This window comes from Setaria viridis, chromosome 5 (assembly GCF_005286985.2).
Source record: "Setaria viridis chromosome 5, Setaria_viridis_v4.0, whole genome shotgun sequence".
NCBI lineage: Eukaryota > Viridiplantae > Streptophyta > Magnoliopsida > Poales > Poaceae > Setaria > Setaria viridis.
This window is the reverse complement of record NC_048267.2, coordinates 11,337,664-11,357,419: the sequence shown is the minus strand read 5'-3', so window position 1 is coordinate 11,357,419 and position 19,756 is coordinate 11,337,664. Positions and strand designations below refer to the sequence as shown.

General features: G+C 49.1%; 3 protein-coding genes across 3 annotated transcripts; all 3 read left to right on the top strand.

Moving 5' to 3' along the window:
- Positions 1-404: 404 nt before the first annotated feature.
- On the top strand, positions 405-4,624 carry LOC117858780 (BTB/POZ domain and ankyrin repeat-containing protein NPR1). The gene is made up of 4 exons (XM_034741913.2): positions 405-1,061; positions 2,533-3,280; positions 3,464-3,625; positions 3,997-4,624. Exons 1-4 carry the CDS (start codon positions 492-494, stop codon positions 4,245-4,247), a joined length of 1,731 nt encoding a protein of 576 aa, XP_034597804.1. The 5' UTR covers positions 405-491; the 3' UTR covers positions 4,248-4,624.
- Positions 4,625-4,749: 125 nt separating this feature from the next.
- Positions 4,750-6,700, top strand: LOC117858781 (EPIDERMAL PATTERNING FACTOR-like protein 5). The gene is made up of 3 exons (XM_034741914.2): positions 4,750-5,385; positions 5,460-5,506; positions 5,619-6,700. Exons 1-3 carry the CDS (start codon positions 5,292-5,294, stop codon positions 5,826-5,828), a joined length of 351 nt encoding a protein of 116 aa, XP_034597805.1. The 5' UTR covers positions 4,750-5,291; the 3' UTR covers positions 5,829-6,700.
- A 5,328-nt stretch (positions 6,701-12,028) lies between these two features.
- LOC117854420 (protein IQ-DOMAIN 6) lies at positions 12,029-15,040 on the top strand. The gene is made up of 5 exons (XM_034736603.2): positions 12,029-12,447; positions 13,196-13,486; positions 13,594-13,821; positions 13,907-14,044; positions 14,128-15,040. The coding sequence occupies exons 1-5, from the start codon at positions 12,379-12,381 to the stop codon at positions 14,728-14,730; spliced, it is 1,329 nt and encodes a 442-aa protein (XP_034592494.1). The 5' UTR covers positions 12,029-12,378; the 3' UTR covers positions 14,731-15,040.
- Positions 15,041-19,756: the final 4,716 nt, after the last annotated feature.

The window sequence follows — 19,756 nt, the reverse complement described above, 5'->3', positions numbered from 1 at the left end:
GACGATGCACCTTGCCTGGTCCAGGCAGCTCCTCAGGACTTCAACCAAACACGTCACAAGCAAGGTGCAGGCAGAGTTTTGATCAGGCAGATCTGTTTTAGGCCTTGAACCAAACAAGCCCGTACTGCAGGCCAAACTTTCGGCGGCGAATAAAACAGTGGGCTAAGCTAGTGTGCCGTGCTGTAGTTTTCATGTAGCGTGCACCGGACATGAACCAAACATGCCATAGACATGCACTTTGCTAAGGCGAGCAACAAAATGACAAAAGGGAGGTTGGTCATCTTTGGGACCTTAGTTCATAAATGTATGAAACGAGGGGGCCAAATCGCAACACCTCCCCATCTGCCACCTCAGTCGTGCCGTTTACTAATGCCATAAATCCGTCTCTTTCCCCGCGCCCCTCCCTCCCTCCCTCGCCGCTGAGTCCGCTCGCTTCGATTTCCTCGCGCCTTCCCACCAACCCGGGCTCCGGCGCGCCACCCCCTGGCAAAATGGAGCCCATGGACAGCCAGGTCACAGCCGTCGCGCTCTCTGACTCCGATAGCGTCTCCGTCGACGGCGCCGACGCGGCGGACGCCGACCTACAGGCGCTCCGCCGCCTCTCCGACAATCTCGCCGCCGCGTTCCGCTCCCCCGACGACTTCGCCTTCCTCTCCGACGCGCGCATCGCGGTGCCCGGCGCGCCCGACCTTTGCGTGCACCGCTGCGTGCTCTGCGCGCGCAGTCCCTTCCTGCGCGCCTTCTTCGCGCGCCGAACCGCGGCCGCCGGCGCCGGCGAGGAGAAGGTCAAGGACAAAGACAAGGACAAGGACAAGGACAAGGACAAGGTCGAGCTCCGAGAGCTTCTCGGCGAGGAGGTGGAGGTCGGCTACGAGGCGCTGCGGCTGGTGATCGAGTACCTCTACAGCGGCCGCGTCGGCGCCCTGCCCAAGGCGGCGTGTCTCTGCGTCGACGAGGGCGGTTGCGCGCATCTCGGCTGCCGCCCCGCCGTCGCCTTCATGGCGCAGGTCCTCTTCGCCGCCTCCACCTTCGAGGTCGCCGAGCTCACCAGCCTCTTCCAGGTCCGCATCCATCTCATCTCCTTCGATTTCTCGACCTCCCTCTCACCTCACGGCTCACGCCCCCCGCGCCGCCGGAAAGGATGCCGCGATTCATGGCGCCTTTTTCGGTTGTCGTGTGACTGCTGTGATGCGTGTTGATTGCTTGCTCAAGGTTTCGTGCCATTAATCGGTGGCTTGCAAAGAGGCTTTCTTCGTCTGTTGCGCTTCCCACGCAGACGTTGCCTAAATTGGGAAAAAAAATTCTTCATGCATTTGGAAAATAGAGTTCGTCGGTAGTACAATCTGGATGCTACAGTGACAATAACCTCGTGCTGATTGTGCAGTGATGGGTAAAGTTTTCGAAGTAGACCACGACGTGTACACAAACAGTGATATGCAACATAAGTCATCAATCAGCCAAATCATGCCCTGTTTAATTGGTCCAGTTATAATTTGATCAGAAAATACCTGGATACATCTATTTGGCACGCGAAAAATCCGCTCCAATTTGATGGGTTCAGTAAGATATGTTGTACGGTAAATTGCTGTAACTGTAGTGCAGACATGATAAAGCTGTTTACTATTTTTGCTTTCAGGAAAGGACAATTTCTTTTTAGAGTACTGAATAGAAAGAGATCAAACTCTGCATTCTCTACTTTGGATTACTTGGATACCGACAGTTCACATCGACACAGCAACAATACACATGCAAACAAAAACAAACCAGCATATTTTTCCCACTTAATTTTGATGGTGCATACATGATAAGGCAGCACACCATTTATGGAGTGCAATAGATGACATGTTCTCGGTCCTTGTTTGTAGTTCAACAAATCCACTAATATATCTCTATAAAGGAAAGTACAAGGGCCTAAGAAGCAAAGAAATTGCCGATGAGGAACTACTCTCTATGTTATGGTGAAACTTATTATTGCTAACTTGCATAGAAAATATATTATCTGATTAGAGCTTTGTCAATCCACTGTGAAGAGAATAGTAATAGCACTAGAACATCAGGCTATTAATGTTTACCGAAAAATCAGCAATTACTTCCACAATTTTTGGGACCTTTAATCGAGCTCTCAAAGTGGGAGCATAGAGCCCGGTTGTCCTATCTTGCCATTCCGTGCTTCTGGCAATGGTCCTGATTATGCATGTGCTAGTCTGCATATGCAAAGCACCTTACTCTGTTTCTACTTGCTTCTCCATTCTGACACCTATATTTAATATAAAGATCTATAAGGAACCTGGAGCTGTTTTTATGCCTTCTGGAATATTTAGTTGTGGTTTAGTTCTATCTCGAGAATTCATGGTAAGATCCGTTGAGGTTTGATACTACTTGCTTTCCCCCCTACTCTTTTGTATAAAAGTTGAACTGATGTGCAGGCATGCCCGTTTACTGTTCTAGCCTAGTACTATGTGTTAGCATTACTATAATTATTTGTGACTTTTGACATTACTAAGCCACATTGTTCCTGATTTTTCCCTGCAGCGGCAGCTCCTTGATGTCCTTGATAAGGTTGAAGTAGACAACCTCCCATTGATCCTATCTGTTGCAAACTTATGCAGCAAATCTTGTGTGAAACTTCTCGAGAGATGCCTTGAGATAGTAGTTCGGTCAAATCTTGATATGATTACTCTTGAGAAGGCTTTGCCTCCAGATGTTGTCAAACAAATTGTTGATGCAAGGCTAAGTCTTGAATTAGTTTCGCCTGAAGACAAGGGCTTCCCTAACATACATGTACGAAGAGTACACAGAGCGCTGGATTCTGATGATGTGGAGCTAGTCAGAATGCTACTCAAGGAAGGGAAAACTAATCTTGATGACGCATATGCATTGCACTATGCTGTAGAACATTGTGACTCAAAGATCACAACAGAGCTTCTGGATCTCGCACTTGCAGATGTTAATCATAGGAACCCAAGAGGTTATACAGTTCTTCATATTGCTGCTATGAGAATGGAGCCTAAAATTATTGTCTCCCTTTTGACCAAGGGAGCTCGGCCGTCAGATCTCACATTTGATCATAGAAAAGCAGTACAGATCTCTAAGCGACTTACCAAGCATGGGGATTACTTTGGGCCTACTGAGGATGGAAAACCTTCTCCGAAAGATAAATTATGTATTGAGATACTAGAGCAAGCTGAAAGAAGGGATCCGCAACTTGGAGAAGCATCAGTTTCTCTTGCGATGGCAGGAGACTGTCTGCGTGGAAGGTTGCTCTACCTTGAAAATCGAGGTAATCTTCACCTTGGAAAATGCACATAGTGCTATGTTTTTCAGAACAAATTGTTCAAATGTGGCTGGTGGTGTTGCGTGGAGAGCACTGTTCTGCACCAGCAATTAGCTGACTAACTAGTGTTTTGTACTTCTCTTGCATGCTTTGTTATGTCTTCATATATTTAATTTTTATGTTATGCAGTTGCTTTAGCGAGGATATTGTTCCCCATGGAGGCAAGGGTAGCAATGGACATTGCTCAAGTGGATGGAACCTTGGAATTTGCCCTTACTGTTGATCTAAATGACACTCCTTTCAAAATGAAGGAAGAACACTTGACTCGGATGAGCGCCCTCTCCAAAACAGGTGACATTTGGCTTGCATTTTTCCCCCTTTAAACTGCATTTTTTTTTTCATTTTTCAATCTATTGCTGTTCGCCTCTTTAACATATATCTGTTTTCTTTGGTCTTCAATTTTAGAAGTTTACTGTCAAATATCTTGTTAGATACTCCATGAATTAGTCTGTGAAACAAGGACACTTTTCCTTTTTCACTCTTTGAGAATGATAGCTGATGTTTCCATGACAAAACATGTTTAACCTGAATATGCAAGTTTTGCTGTGGTCATTTGGAATTGTAATATCTGACCTCGATTTGCTAAGTAGTAGTACTTCTGGGGATTAGAAGCAGTATACAATTGAAACCCAGACTAACCAGAAGATGACTTTGTGTACCAGTGGAACTTGGGAAGCGCTTCTTCCCACGGTGTTCAAAAGTGCTGGACCAGTTCATGGACGATGAAAACGAGCTGGCTTCCCTTGGGAGAGACACATCCACATCCACAGAGAAGAAGAGGAGGTTCCATGACCTGCAAGACGTGCTCCAGAAGGCATTCAGCGAGGACAAGGAGGAGAATGACAGGTCAGCCCGTTCATCTTCCGTATCATCGAGGACGACATCGATCGGAGCCGTCCGGCCCAGGAGATGAAAGGAAACCTTGGTTCCCCGTTCCCGCCATTTTGGTAGCTAATGATGTGCCCCTTCTGTGTAATGTCCCCATGGTCGTTGTAGCAGTCTAGCTTCGCCTGATATTCTCCATGGCTAATCTATTGGCCATGCAGAGCCCGTATTGGTGCTCACTTGTGCTTGTACAGTATGTTCCTGCATAACATATAGTAGTACTTGGTATGTCCATAGAATTGTGTACTAGGTGTATGTAAATTGGTAACTTGAGATGCTTGGATTGTGAATGGTAGTCTAGATCAGCGATGGGCAGCCGAGTGATAAACTGAATTGCAACAATTACCAGTGCTTGGCTTATGTCTTCTAATGTTTCATGCATGAATGGGAGTTTCTGCTGCGCCATGATCGGTTTCTGCTAATTTTGCATCCGTAGACTTGTTGATTCCTGAAACATCCACCATCGGTGCATTGAAAACTGCACTATCCTTGCCCTTTGCTCTCATGTGCTACAGCGGTAAAAGTAGCAGCTGCACTAGTTGCTTGCTGCTGGTGCTGGCTGCTGCAGCGTAAAAAACACGGGACCGTGGGCCGTGGCCCGCTGGCACGTGCCGTTAATGCGAGGCCCCTCCATGCAAACTTTCTTCTGCGCGCGCTGCTGCGGCGGCGCCCTTTCCCGCCTACCGCGCGTAGCCTTTCGATGCTACTACGCCATAGGCGACCTCTCTGTCTCTGAACCTGAGGCATCGAGCGTTGCAGAGACGAACGGACTGGCCGTTCAACGCAAAAGGCCGCCTCGCAATCACGCGGCTGTTGCGTTGCTGCGGCCTGACCTGAGTCCTGACCACTGCAACGCAATTACGAGCATGGCACGCCGCTTTGCCACATGCGACGCGACGCGAGCGAGGACCTTGACCTTGTCCTAGAAAAAGAAGGCCCAGAGGAAGGAGCTCTGAGGAGAAGAGTGCACAGCAGAGTGGAAAGTAGAAGACGTAGCAACTAGCTCTAGCATTTCGCAGCAAACAAGAGTGAGTAGCCTCTGCTCGCTGCCTTGCTGCCGCTGCGCTTCGTGATGTGTGGAGCTCACGGTCTGCGGAAGCACAACAGTAGGGCACCCTGGTTCCTCTTCGTCTTCGTCCTGCTTCTTCCGATTGCCGTGTCCCAAGGTGAGGTGTCACCGATCCTTCATTTCGCCTCCATTTTTTTTTGGTTTCTGAAACCATGCCAATCGTCTCGGCAGGCGACCGGGAGCTTGCGCATGTCGGGGACGGCGGGCAACCATCGCCGGTACGTTCCTTTCTCGCAATCCTGTGCGAGGCGCGGCTAGCCATGGCTGCTTCTCCTTACTGCATGCGAAGCATGGAGAACGCTGATGATGTCGCTGTGCTTCGTTCACCAGATCGGTGGTGGGGAAGGTGAGCAGGAGCAGCTGAGCAGGTTGGGCTCGAGGCCGCCGTGCTGCGAGAGCAAGTGCGGCGGGTGCGCGCCGTGCGAGCCCGTGCAGGTGCGCGCCGGCGCCGTCACGGAGGGCGGCCTCCGCCCGCAGTGCGCCAACTACGAGCCCGTCGGGTGGAAGTGCAGGTGCGGCGCCGCCGTCTTCGATCCATGACGACACTGTCTGTATTCAGGTGGAAGTGCGGCGGCGCCGCCGTCTCCGGTTTCATCAAACGACGACAGCTTCAAGAATGGCGAGGACTGGACGGGTTGCGATATAGAAGCTGCTCTGCTAGACTGCTAGAAGCGGTTGCTAGTGTCACGGGGCAGGTTGGCCGACGGCGACGGTGGCGTCCTCGATCGGACACCGCAAGGACGACGGTCCGACGCTGCTCTGCTGTGGCAGGGAGCAGAGCAGGCCCACCCTGTCGACGCCGCCACCGTCACGGCGTCGTGCGGTCCGTCACCGGAGCCGGCGCCGGCGGCGCGCCGGGCTTGCCGTCGCCACGCGTGGGCGTCCGCGTCTCGTCGATGGGTTGGCGATAGAGCGGAAAACAATAAAACGATGTAAAATAAGAGATAATTTGCGAATTATCTGAGGCGCACAATCGTGATTGGACGGACAGGAGGGACCAGGGGTGGACGGTATTTCATTTACCGTCCACCCGGACGGTATCTCAAATACCCGGACGGTAAATGAAATACCGTCCACCCCCCGGGTCGCCTCCTTCCGCACGCCGCGGGCTCGCCGGAGCGCCGCCGCGTTTCGGGCGTCCACATTTGTGTCCTCGGGAGCCCTCCGACGCCGCAGCATGTATCCACTATGGTCTTCGTTCCCTTGGCTCTGCTCAACTGCCGCGGCGTTCGCGCTCAGGACCGTCGTGGGGTCCGCCAAGTTCTCCGCCGGAGCGCGGAGTGCTCATGGTCTCCGTCCGGGCGGCGGTTAAGGGTTCCGACGGCCTTGGGCATGCATCCGGTAGTTGTGTAGGCTTGGGCACGATTTGATTCACAGATGCTGCTTCTCTGATCTCTGAAGAAATTGCCTGTCCATACCTGCCATTTTTGTCCGTCACAAACTCAGAACTCTGCCTCATCTTCAGGCTCCAGTTCTCCAATGCGCAGATAATGCCGGTTGATTGGCTCTGCGAGGAGGACGAGAGCTTCCATCTTCAGTCTCCATTCTGCAAATGCAATGCAAATTGCACAGCACTGCCATGCGTGTAAGCGAAGCGAATTTTTCTTTAACCGATCGTCCTCCGTCGTAGGCGGCGCGAGGCAGCCCGTCGGCACCGGAGGCCAAGTGGGCGCGAGCGCGACACTCCCACAAGAACGTCTCGGCGTTCCACTCTTCGCCGGCCCTGGAAACGCCTCTGCCGCTTCACGCCGGAGCGCCGGCCGCCGCCGGTCTCCGACCGTCCCAGAGGCCATAGCTCCGTCTCACTTCCTCTCGCGCGCGTGTGCCGACCCCAAAGGGCCACCTGTATGTACGTGTCCACAAGACAGAGACGCAGAGGAAGATAGAAATTGCGCGGCGCGAAGGGTGGTTAGTGCCGCGGGCAGGTCGGGAGACGGAGATGGTGGCGCCGGCGGAGTCCAAGGCGAGGATTGCCTGGGCGTCTGATACCGCCGTGGCAGTGAGCAGCGAGCAGCACCCGATCATCATGGGGCATCTCACAGAATATCAGTTTGGCATGGATTCCTGATGTAGAACAAATGATAACAACATTGCAAGCATGGACTAGAGCCTGACTGACGGTGTTATACTCCACTGGTGAAGGGAAGATGAGCATGCCGGGCTGCCGGCGAAGAAGGGAGGAGCATGTTGCAGCGCCGCAGCGGCATGCCGGTGAACCAATCAAAATCTCGCCACCGGTGAAGGGAAGATGAGAGCATGCGGCTCAGCTCGGCTTAACATGCGGCTCATCTCTCAGGCGAGATGTAATTGCTTCCTTACCGTTTGCCGTCGCATCGCCTTCATCGTCCGCCGCCGTCGACGTTGCCTCCGTCGACCGCTGCCGTCCCCCTCGTCAGCCGGCGCAGTTGCCTCGTCTGGCGCCGCCATCCCCCTCATCCGCTACAGTCGTCTTGTTCGGCACCGTTCCTCTAATCCGCCACCGCCAGCCCAGTAGACCTTGTTCGGTGCCGTTCCTCTCATCCGCTGGCCGCCGAGGCAGCCGCGTCGTCCGTGGTGCACCCCTTGTCCCTCACGTCAACGCCCACACTCTACCTCCGCTTGGATCGTGAGACCAAATGTATGGTACATCCGCCATCAGGTACTTCAGCAATTGATGTTTTGTTCTACAGGCCGAATCATGTAGCGTCAGAAGTGGGATGCTCATTCACTATCTGAACTCTGAAGTAGTGGCGTCAGAAGATCATCATCTTTCTACTGTGCTGGTGGGACGCAGAGGAATAAGACTAATGCAACTGAAGTAAGAACTAAGAAGTGTGCTCAGGAGATAGTCAATGATGTTATTTGTCACCTGGACGCATGGAATTTGTCTAATAATCGAAGTGAGCAAAGCTCAAAAACCGCATAATGCATAATAATAACAATAGTAAAGGGAAGACCCCTCCAGAAGACTACTATAAACTGTAATGGCGCTTTTCTGCCGGAAACGAGTTAGGGAAGATGGAGCTTCATGATACTGGCGTCGCACGAGAAGCTCAACATGCTGAAACAATAGCCTGCATGATACAACAAACAACAGCGGCGGGGTGGGGTGGAGACTTCCTGCGGCGCGAGATCAGGCAGCGTCGGCTGGCGGCCACAGCGGGGACGGCTAGGACAAGGACGAGGAGGACACGGCGTGGCAGTAACAGGCGTCAGCGGAGCGGATCAGGGGGAGGGGTGCGCCGGCCGGCGGCGGGCAGGAGCAGGACGACAAGATCGAGCCTCATCGGATGACTAAGCTGAGCCGCTTCTACCGAGCCGAGCCCGCCGCAAAACATCCTCCTCTCTGCTGGGCGCGAGCCGCCGTTGGTTGCGTCCGATCCTTCGGGTGTCCGCGTGGCAATCATCGGGCGCGGGGCTGCACGGAGCGCGGTTTGCAGCCGTCCTGCACCAAATCTTTTTGCCGCGCGCCGTGTAAATCGTGTCTCACCAGGAGGAGCCGCGTCTGTCGTCTGCCATTGGATACGTGGGCTATCCACGCGGCAACAATCGAGGACAGGGCTGCACAGCCCGTGGTTTGCAGCCGTCCTGCACTGAATTTTTTCCCCCACGTTTGCAGGAATGTTGACGGAACGTGTGTCCGTGCACTTTACGATTCATGATCTTTGTTTTGTTTCATTCTTTATTTATGGATTGTCTGTGAATTTAAAGCTCCTTTTGATTTGAAATAGCTCATGATTTGATTTGTGTTTTTATCTTCTTACTCCTTTTGCCGTTTTTTTTTTATTTCAAGCAGTCCCGGAGTTTTTATATAAAACTCTTTTGAAATCAAGCTCCTGTACATGCAGAAAACACTTCCCCATTTCATCTTTTTAGCACTCCCTTTTGTAATTTTGAAACCTCAAGCAGAAAGAAGTCTGTTACGAAACAGATGTGTGGTTTGGTTGCTAGTCCTGGGCATCAATTAATCTGGCCCAAAAACGACAAGCTACTGTCAGGCCCAACATCCATACCAGGCCGCATAGTGCTGGCCCAGCCTCGCCCAAGTAAGTAGCTGTGGGGCCCAGCATACGCATCAGGCACCACGACGTCGACGACACCCTTCGTAGATTCAGCATCTTGCCCTTGACACCAGCGCAACGCTACAAAATCTCCAGTGGAGTGCAATACGCATTCCCACCTGCTCTCGTGTCATTTGCGTTGTTTGTTTGGCTGCAGGGCGCACCGAAATTCAAATCCGCATCGATATCCTCTTTGATGCACGCAAATGGCAACAACATATTCTTTCCCCTTTAACCTTTCCTGCTTGCTGCCATCTCTTTCGAACGGATGCCTTTTACTCCTTTTCTTTCCCTCGGGGGTGTTTGGGAGGAGGGGGCTAAATTTTAGCCCCCGTCACATCGAATGTTTGGATACTAATTAGGAGTATTAAACCTAGACTAATTACAAAACTAATTACACAACCTCTAGGCTAAATCACGAGACGAATCTATTAAGCCTAATTAGTCCATGATTTGACAATGTGGTGCTACAGTAACCATTCACTAATGATGGATTAATTAGGCTTAATAGATTCGTCTCGTGATTTAGCCTAGGGGTTCTGCAATTAATTTTGTAATTAGCTTATGTTTAGTCCTCCTAATTAGTATCCGAACATCCGATATGACAGGGCTAAAGTTTAGCTCCAGCCTAATCCTTTGCCAACTTCACTTGCTGGATTATTTTGTTTCCAAACCATGTCCATTTTAAACGAGTTTGAAACTGGCGATCTGACGTGCACATGCGAACAGTGTGCTGCTCCAAGTAGGGAGCAGACATGCCATGCATAGGCAACAGCAGATCTGTAGCTCTGTTCAAATCAGGCTCACAGATTCAGTACACTATTGCTAAGCACAAAGGATAAGATGATAAGAACGGTGATGATAGGCCCATGATCCCCGAATGAAATGATGCCAACAAAACAAAGTGCTGGAGATGGGGGATGATCAGGCTATCAGACAAGGCCGGTGTGCAGCGCTGAAGGCTTTTTGTTTGCGTGCGTTTGGTTTGGAGGTACACGCATGCCTTTTTTTATATTTGGCCCTGCTCAGCCCAGGAATTTGTGAGCGAGCACCGGATCAGAGTAGGGTAGGGACGCAAAGCCTGACTGATTTGTGTGGGTGGCTGGATGTGTCTCCGTGGGTGTGTTTGGCTCCTCCTGAAATTTTAGCCTCCGTCACATCGAATGATTAGATACTAATTAAAAGTATTAAATATAGACTATTTACAAAACTCATTACATAGATAGAGGCTAAACGGCGAGACAAATCTATTAAACATAATTAGTTCATGATTTGACAATGTGCTGCTACAGTAACCATTTGCTAATTATGGATTAATTAGACTTAATAGATTCGTCTTGCCGTTTAGTCTCCATCTGTGCAATTAGTTTTATAATTAACTCATATTTAGTCCTCCTAATTAGTCTCCGAATATTCGATGTGACATGGACTAAACTTTAGCTCGAGAAACCAAACGCCCCCTCTATTTGTTTCTCTCTCTGGGTAGGGTAGGGGGGAATATTCAGCTAGATAGGTATGAACAGAAGAAGAACTGCCATTCAAAGGTAGATAAGGTTGATGATGGTTAAACTTCAGCAAGTGGAAATCATGGTTTGCAGTCAAGGACAGAAGCAGGAGTCTCTGCATTGAGCATCTTTGATGATTGGGTAGATTCCGTGTAGAATTGACACACAGCCGTCCAAGAAAAGCATACTAATTGCTAAAAGCCTATAAAGTGCAAATTCAAATATGAATGTCAACCACGGTTTGATTTTGAATTCCACTGTGGCCTGCAAAGCAGCAAAGCTGCCCTCACTTTGATTATTCTCTTTTTTGCAAATGTAGAGAGTGAGTAGTGACTGCAACGGCCTTAAAAGGAGTACATCACTCCCACTCTTTCTGTTCTATCCATCAATCAGCCGGTCTCTCCAAATCCTGTGCTCTGAATTTCTGATGGCATGGCGCTTGACAGGCACAGAGACGTAGGACGTCACACGACATGTGGAAACAAACCGGGAAGGCGAAACAAAAATATTTGACCCATTCGTAAATCGTACTCCAATCCATTCCTCTCTCTCGTGTCCAAGCCTGCAGACTGTCCCCACACAAAACCACACTGATGAGAAGTGCGCAATGCAATGGAATGCAGTGCAACAGCAGAAAAGGTCCCGGGTTCAGCACAGGCACAGAGCACAGTCATCTGACCATGGACCAGACCGCCAATCCAACCATCTTTTCTCTCACTCTCCCAAACACACGCGAGGCTTTCCCAGGAACCCAAGAAAAAAAAAGAGAAAGAAATGAGCACGAAAAGGTGCAAGTCCCTGTTCTCCTCGCTGTTCTGCAGCCCAGCCGCGCGGTTCTCGATGCAAAACCTATTTTTTACCAGCAGTCAAAAAATAAGAATTCCTATGAAAGTGTGTCACCACCCTGCAAATCCATCGGACACAACACAACAGCAGCAAACAAAAGGGTAAAGAAAAGGCCACAGTAGAAGAGAATCCAATGCGATGTGAAATGCTGCTGCTCCTACTACCACAAGCGGTCAAAACAAATTTTACATCGGATCCTTCTCGCGCTCCTCCCCAAGTTCCAATTTCAACCGCATCGATGCCCCTTTTTTGGAACTGTAAATCTCAATCATTTTTGTATTTGCTCGGGAGTGATTAGCGAGTACTCCTACTTAACCAATGGCAGTAATGGAGCGGCAGCTGTCCCTGTCAGCACAGCCCCCTCTGGCTTTTTGCACGCATACGCAGCGCAGCAGACCCAGCGCTGAGCGCTCCTCCTCCGCTCCGCTTGCTTGACCGCTTCCCTCCATTTCGAATTTCAAATCCCCACCCAGACACAGCGCCTCCCTATCCCCCACTGCAAAGCCAAAGCACGCGCACGCGCACGCGCACGCCGCCCATTTGTCTCGCCTCGCTCTTGTTCTTGCCAAAGGCTGCTGCAGTGTGGGGTGCCGCTCCGCTGCGTGTTCTTGTGTCTGTCGCCCACCACTTCCTTCTTGGGAGAAATCCGCCGCCTCCGGTTGCCGCCGCCGCCACGGTTCTTGGCGAGAGGAGGAGCAGATGGGAGGGTCCGGGAAGTGGGTCAAGTCGCTGATAGGGCTCAAGAAGCCGGAGAAGGAAGACGGCAAGGTGAGGGGAATGGGTGTTCTTGGTTTCTCGTCGAAAAAAAAAGGATAAAATTTTTATCACCTGTTTTGGGGGTTTTTCTTTTACCGGGATGATTCTTGTCTCCGAAAACGTTTCGTCCTTGCAAAGATTAAAATGTTTTACCCTTGCAAAGATTTTATTTCGATTTAGCTCTCATTCTTCAGTTCACCATGCCTGATGCTCCTGGCCGTTGCAGTTTTTTTTCCCCATAAAAAAATGATTTTTCGCTGGGTTAGCATGTAGTTTGTGCAGTGCTTGGTAGATTGTTTGGATAAACTTTTCGGAGCTCTGTTATTTTCCTTTCCAAAGTAGATATAGAACGTCAGGGTTGATCTGTTTTGCCTTCCAGAAATGGCAACGCCTGTTATCTGAGACTGAGCGTACCCCGCCATGGCCACCAAAAGTCTCTTTCATTCCTGCGTACTTGTGTGAATACTCTCAACTAGTACATTGATTTCTTTCCACAAATGTGCCTCCCTGCTTCACAAGTGTACTTTGTACTGTGTTTAGCTCAAACCATATTTATGTTGTCCTGAACAAAAATCATGGTCTCCTGTGTTGTTACACCAAGCTAATATTTTTTCCCGTTATAAGTGTTCACGAAATCTTTTCCCACAATGGTACCGCAAATCTGAGCTTTGGTTCCGTTTTTTTGACTGAATGCTGAGTTCCCCCATTTAGTTCATCGAAGAGATTTTTTCTTCTAAGTTTTGTTGAAACTGCAATTCAGGACAAGCTGCAAATCCCCTCTGTCCATGGAGGATTGCGAGGCAAGGGGCGGAAGTGGAAGCTGTGGCGGAGCTCCTCCGGCGACCACGGCTCCTTGTGGCGCGGCTCGAGAGGCGGCAGCCACCGCTCGGCGGCGTCGGAGGCCTCCGACGACACCTCCTCGGTTGCCGCCCCCGCCGACCCGTTCACCGCCGCCGTCGCCACGGTCGCCCGCGCCCCGGCGAGGGACTTCATGGCCGTCCGGCAGGAGTGGGCCGCCATCCGCATCCAGACCGCGTTCCGCGGATTCCTGGTACTTGCATCTCTGCAAACACCTCTCGAAGACTCGAAAATTCATCTTGTTTCTTGCGAAGAGATCTGGATTTGTGATGGGTTTATTGCCCTTGTGCATCGGTGAAGGCTCGGCGGGCGCTGCGGGCGCTCAAGGGGCTCGTACGGCTCCAGGCGATTGTCCGCGGCCGGCAGGTGAGGAAGCAGGCGGCGGTGACGCTACGGTGCATGCAGGCTCTGGTGCGGGTGCAGGCACGCATCCGGGCGCGCCGCGTGCGCATGTCCACCGAGGGCCAGGCCGTGCAGAAGCTGCTCGAGGCGCGCCGCACCCAGATGGATATCCTCAGGGAAGCCGAGGTCATCATCCTCTCTGCAGCTCAACCCTTTCCCTTACTAGATTAAACCACTGTTTCACTGCTGATTCATGTTGTTCATTTTTCAGGAAGGATGGTGTGACAGTCAGGGGACACTGGAAGAAGTGAGGGTTAAGCTGCAGAAGCGGCAGGAGGGTGCGATCAAGCGCGAGCGAGCTATTGCGTATTCATATTCACAGCAGCTAGATGGCGCTGCGAAATGCAATGTAGGATTCATCAATACTCTTCGCATGATCCTGCAGAAGTGTTTTTGGATTTTGATCTGAACCTTTTTTGTTCTTTTCTGCAGCCTCCAAAGCTTAACTGTAATGGCCGGTTAAACCACTCTGGTATGCTGCTCAAGCATCAGAATTTTGACAAGACCAATTGCAACTGGAGTTGGCTGGAGAGGTGGATGGCAGCACGGCCATGGGAGAATAGATTGATGGAGGAGCACAACCAGACCAACTCCAGCTCACCAGATCTCCGGCCAACCAAAAACTGCGAGGATTCATTCGGAGTTCTTGGGGATTTCTCCGAGCCGAATTCAGTGAAGGTGCGCAAGAACAATGTCAGCAAGCGGGTCTGCGCGAAGCCACCAGGAGCATCACACTCACAGACCCACCATCAACGCTTCAAAGCACAGTCGATCTCATCTCTGAGCACTGAATTACTCAATGATGAGAGTTCCGCATCGTCATCTTCTTGTTTCGCATCGACCCCTATATCATTATCCACATTTGTAACTTCGGAGAAGACCGAGGACACTGTCAGGACAAGACCCAACTACATGAGCATGACAGAGTCAATCAAGGCAAAGCAGAAGGCGTGCAATGCCCAGAGAATGACGACGCTGAAGCAATCGGAGGATAGGAAAGGCATGAGCGCTGAGTTGAAGGCCGTTCAAGTGTAGTAGTGTTCATGGAACTCCATGCAGAGATGAAGCCGGCTCCTACATCTTGCTAGGGTGTTTGTCAGTTGCCTTGCCACATTCTTGAGTGGCGCTGTGCTGCATTGTTGAGTTGTGTGTGTGTTGCTGGTCTGATTGTTCAACGTCAGTCAGATTGCCCCATCTTGGAGCAGTCATTGTCACTTTGTCATTGGTAGAGTCTCTGTAAGATAGTTCTTTGAGTAGAAAACATTGTGGGTTGTTTCCTAAGTGTTGATTGCTGGTGAAAAAAAGGGGGGATAATTTACCATGTCCCTCGGCTTCCCATGATTAATTCTGTGCTATGGTCTTAACTGGAAGCTGAAAACAGTGTGCTGAACAAACACCATTGTGGCCATTTTCCATCTTGCCACTGAATGTGGCCACTCTCAAATGTTAGGTACTAATGTCTGAAACAAAACCCAAGTATTTACCCACAAGGACATCCATTTGAACAAGTAGCCCAAAAAAACTATGGTCTAGGTGAGTAAACTTTATTTGCCCACGGAAACAGGTGATCCTACTTGTGAACTGCTAGCTAGTGGTATGCAAGACCACAGTTTATATCAGTTAACAGTGGTCAAAGGGCACATGCTCATTTGGAGCTTAGTGAGTAATAGGCTCAGCTATTGCCAAGTTCAAGGACACAGCAGCAGATTATTTTAGGTTAAAAATGTGCAATTCTCATGCTTTGAGGAATAACATAAGCCCTGCATATGACAGTTTACCAAGAAAACTGCTGATTGCTCTTAAATGACCAGTACAGATTCTGCCCGGAATCAGACAGGACACAGGGTTGGCCTTGTTTGACTTCCTTGAACTGCTGATGTTTCCACAAACAGACAAGACAGAAAGTCTAGGTCAAAGAGCATAGTTGCCCCAGATAACAAAGGCCCTAGAGACCTAGTGATCTATGCATCACGTGCAAAAGAAAAATTATACAACTGACTAGACCTACATACAACAAAAATTAAGAACATAATCTTTTCTTCCAACTATGACTAAGTTCAAGATAGTTTCATTCAGCTGACTGCAGGGAAAAGAGATAGAAATTCAGAGAACAAAGAAGTTTTCAGATAGGGAAAAAGGCCTTGCAAATTGACAATTGCACCATGTTTCTATCTGTGTTTTCTATTCTTTCTTGAGATGACAATGCAATGCATCATGCTAGTGGCCAAGATTTGAAACCTTTCTTGAGTATTGGCATGATTGCTTGCAGGTAGGCCCTGGACCTTTTTTTGGCGGGTAGGTAGGCCCTGAACTTGTGAATGCAATGCAATGACAGTCATACTGACAAGGTGAAAAAAAATTACTGATTGGATTCCTCATATCCATACTGAAAGTGCATTGATTATGCTATGCTCCAGGTATCAGAATCTCACCGCAAATTTCAGGACCACTTTATTAGCCTGCTATGGGGTCAGTCAATGAGTGTATCTGCTGGGTCCAGACATACTGCCTGGATTGGAGCAGAGGGTCCAAAAGTTTTATAACCTGTACAACCAAGATCCCTAAACAATCAAGATCTCATGAATTTGCACTGCTCTCAGCACTCAATAGTAGGTCAAATCTCAGTCATTCTGAAAAGCTTTCTTGGATCTACTCTAACCTGAAGCGCTGGAAGTTGAATGGTTGGGTACACGAACACAATACCTGGTGTTCAGAATTTGGGCCTTGTTTAGTTGGTAAAATTAGGAGGTGCCAAATTACTGTTACAGCACTGTAGCACACTGTAACGTTTCGTTTGTATTTGTGAATTATTATCCAAATATTGACTAATTAGGTTCAAAAGATTCGTCTCGCAAAGTACAACAAAACTGTACAATTAGTTTTTAATTTCGTCTACATTTAATACTCCATGCATGTACCGCAAGTTTGATGTGATGGGGAATCTTCTTTTTGCATAGTGTTAAAGTTAGGAGTTGGGGGTGAAGTAAACAAGGGGTTGGTCAGTGTGGATGAAAAGTTTTGCAGAAAAACTACGCTCTGAAGTCTGAAACTCTGCAAACATTGTTGATGCTCCGAGCAGTTACTCCAGCTGCGTCTAGGCAAGTTTTTCAAACCATAGATGAGGTCTCCAAATGTGTTGGCACTTGGCAGGCGATGTTACTCCACTCCACCTTGGTGGGTGTCAGGAGACAGTAAACACACTGGAGGTTGCGGGCTTACAGGCAGCTCAGCGAAGAAGATAATGCCATGGCTGTAGCTCCATGCTGACTGCTGAGCGCCTGTTCGTTCATCATGAGCATGCAACAAACGGGCGTGGGACCAGCAGGAAAACTGAAGCTCTCCTGCAGTTGTGCCATTGATTGAGTGGGACAGGGCAGTAGGCATGCCTGCATCCGTCTCACTCGGGGGTGTTTGGGAGGAGGGTGATAAACTCTAGTCCTGTCACATTGGATGTTCGGATACTAATTAGGAGGACTAAACATAAGCTAATTACAAAACTAATTGCAGAACCCCTAGGCTAAATCGCGAGACGAATCTATTAAGCCTAATTAATCCATCATTAATGAATGGTTACTGTAGCACCACATTGTCAAATCATGGACTAATTAGGCTTAATAGATTCATCTCGCGATTTAGCCTAGGGGTTGTGTAATTAGTTTTGAAATTAGTTTAGATTTAATACTCCTAATTAGTGTCAAACATTCGATGTAACGGGGGCTAAAATTTAGCCTCCTCCTCCCAAACACCCTCGAGATCATCAGACTTCAGAGGGCGAAATGGCGAAGGGAACAAGAAGACAACTGGGTTGCCAATGGCATCGTAGACGATTAATCGCGTCAGCTCAAGGACACAACGGTGAATCGCTTCAGTTGAATTACATGTTTGAAGAGCCTATTTTGGTTTGAAGAGATGACTAGACAAGAAAAAACATGCATGGAAACATTGAACATTGCAACTTCGATGCAGGTTGACTGATATGGTTGAATGGGGTATGGTCATCAAAAGTTGCACATGTTCATGTTCTAATCACAATTGGAGAGAGCAGAACCAACGTTTGCTCAAAACTTAACCCTACAGCTACAAGGAGCATAGTTTTTCAAAAAAAAAAAAAAGCTACAAGGAGCCTATGCCCCGACCGAACTACAAGAACCCGTCTAGATATAACAATTCAATATTAACATATGGAGATCATGAAATAAAATACGCGCACGCTCTCTCTTCTCTCTTCGATAATCAAAGTTGTTCAAGAGCAGCAATGTGCCCACGTATACATGCATGGGGTGTGAAAAGTAAGGCAAACCCTAGCGTTTTAAACTAAATTCCTAGTAGGGTAGAGCTTTAGCAAGTCATATCATCTCAAGATGACCATCTGAAGGCATCGATGCTATAGACAAAACTTATCTTTCTTCAATTTTTCCATGAAATTGTGTTCCTCGTTGACAAAATCCAAAACTGAGAACGTTGTAGGTCAAACGTCTTTCGGTCCGCCATCTATCGCTCCACCCTCTTTTTTTTTTCCGCGTCGGCCTCCCGTTTTCCCCCTTCACTCCACCCTCACGGTACCCCTCTTTCTCATTCTCTCTTTTTTTTTCCCTCGAGCCGCCGCCGCCCTCATCCTCCATCGCGGAACCCGCGCCACCACCGTCCCCATCCTCTCTGCGCCCCGATCCAAGCCACCGACACCGCCCGTCCTCCATCACCATACCCGTGCCGCTGCCGTCCCCCATCCTCTCTGCGTCCCGATCCCGAAACCCTAGCTAGCCCAAACCCTCGGCGGCGGCGGCTCCGCCGACTGTACGTGCGCTTTGTTAGGTTTTCTCCTCAACTCCGGCATCACCATGGGCTGCTTCCTCTCCTACTTCCGCAGTCGCCGCGCTCGGGCTGGAGTTCCGGTGTGCTACTGAGTTCAGGACCACTGACGGCGCCATGCGAGCCCGCATTGTCACGACCCTTCTCACCGCCACGGGGGACGCGGCGTGCTTGCCGGGGCGCACCCTTCCCCGGATTACATCATTGTCATCATTGCAGTCCTGTAGCTCTGTCCAGCACCTGCCAAAGGTACCGTCTCCTCCCCTCCTTCCTTTGCATATCCTTCCTTTGCATATTAGTGAATCGATTATTTTAATGTAAGCATGCGATGCAAATGAATGGAACATTAATGGCATGTGCCATCGGTTAATGGACTAAGATAAAGCATTGTAACACCACAACCATAAAAGGGGAGCTCTTGTTAACCACACGCTTATCAAATAAGCTAACAGATCTAGCTAATGTCTTGATAAGTGTATTGAACTCAGAAAAGGTAACACGAATGATAGGGCATTGGCATCAATCTACTAACTTAAAAGATCAGAACATAGCAACCGCGATCAACCGATGCTGACTGTACGCAAGCCAGATACATTATCAGATCTTAATTAATGTCTTAATAAGTGTATTGAACTCGGACAAGGTAATACGAATGAGAGGGTATTAACCTGACAACATAAAAGACTATAACACAATCACCAAGGACCTCTTGCCTACTGCCTACAAGCCTATTAAGGTAATAAAATCTAGTCATGATCGTGTAATTGAACTTAGATAAGGTAACACGGTGAGAGGGCATTAACTTCGACTCGTTAATCTAAACAAACAGACTCGCGGCAGCAAGGCCTCGCATGCTCCCCTATCAGCTCAATGATGTCATCATGCTTCCGTGAGATACAGATAAGACTCGACCGAGGCATCAGCTCTCAATGGTAGCGCGCCGATATCAGAGGCCTGACAGTAAGCAATACAAGAGGTAGGGTAAAGATCTATCGGACCTAGCATATATCGGACCTAGCATATATAAAGTAGTAAAAGCATGCACAGTCTACCAGCCGATACGATATGATAACTGTGAATGTTTAAACAAGGCAAGGGAGCCGATGAAGACAACCTAACCAGATCTAAGCCGTTCGATAACTTGAGCAACGTCAAAAACAAGCAGAATATTGGACAAAGCCTAGAAAGTTCTACTTGCAATTCAAGATAAGTCGATAACTAGCCACACGACAATATCAGGAATAAGATTTAA

Coding starts and splice junctions, on each gene's coding strand:
- LOC117858780 (XM_034741913.2), top strand. CDS start 492: ATGGAGCCCATGGACAGCCAGGTCACAGCCGTCGCGCTCTCTGACTCC. Junction 3,281..3,463: donor GCTCTACCTTGAAAATCGAG/GTAATCTTCACC, acceptor TATGTTATGCAG/TTGCTTTAGCGAGGATATTG. Junction 3,626..3,996: donor GAGCGCCCTCTCCAAAACAG/GTGACATTTGGC, acceptor TTTGTGTACCAG/TGGAACTTGGGAAGCGCTTC.
- LOC117858781 (XM_034741914.2), top strand. CDS start 5,292: ATGTGTGGAGCTCACGGTCTGCGGAAGCACAACAGTAGGGCACCCTGG. Junction 5,386..5,459: donor TCCGATTGCCGTGTCCCAAG/GTGAGGTGTCAC, acceptor TCGTCTCGGCAG/GCGACCGGGAGCTTGCGCAT. Junction 5,507..5,618: donor ACGGCGGGCAACCATCGCCG/GTACGTTCCTTT, acceptor TTCGTTCACCAG/ATCGGTGGTGGGGAAGGTGA.
- LOC117854420 (XM_034736603.2), top strand. CDS start 12,379: ATGGGAGGGTCCGGGAAGTGGGTCAAGTCGCTGATAGGGCTCAAGAAG. Junction 13,822..13,906: donor ATATCCTCAGGGAAGCCGAG/GTCATCATCCTC, acceptor TTCATTTTTCAG/GAAGGATGGTGTGACAGTCA. Junction 14,045..14,127: donor ATGGCGCTGCGAAATGCAAT/GTAGGATTCATC, acceptor TCTTTTCTGCAG/CCTCCAAAGCTTAACTGTAA.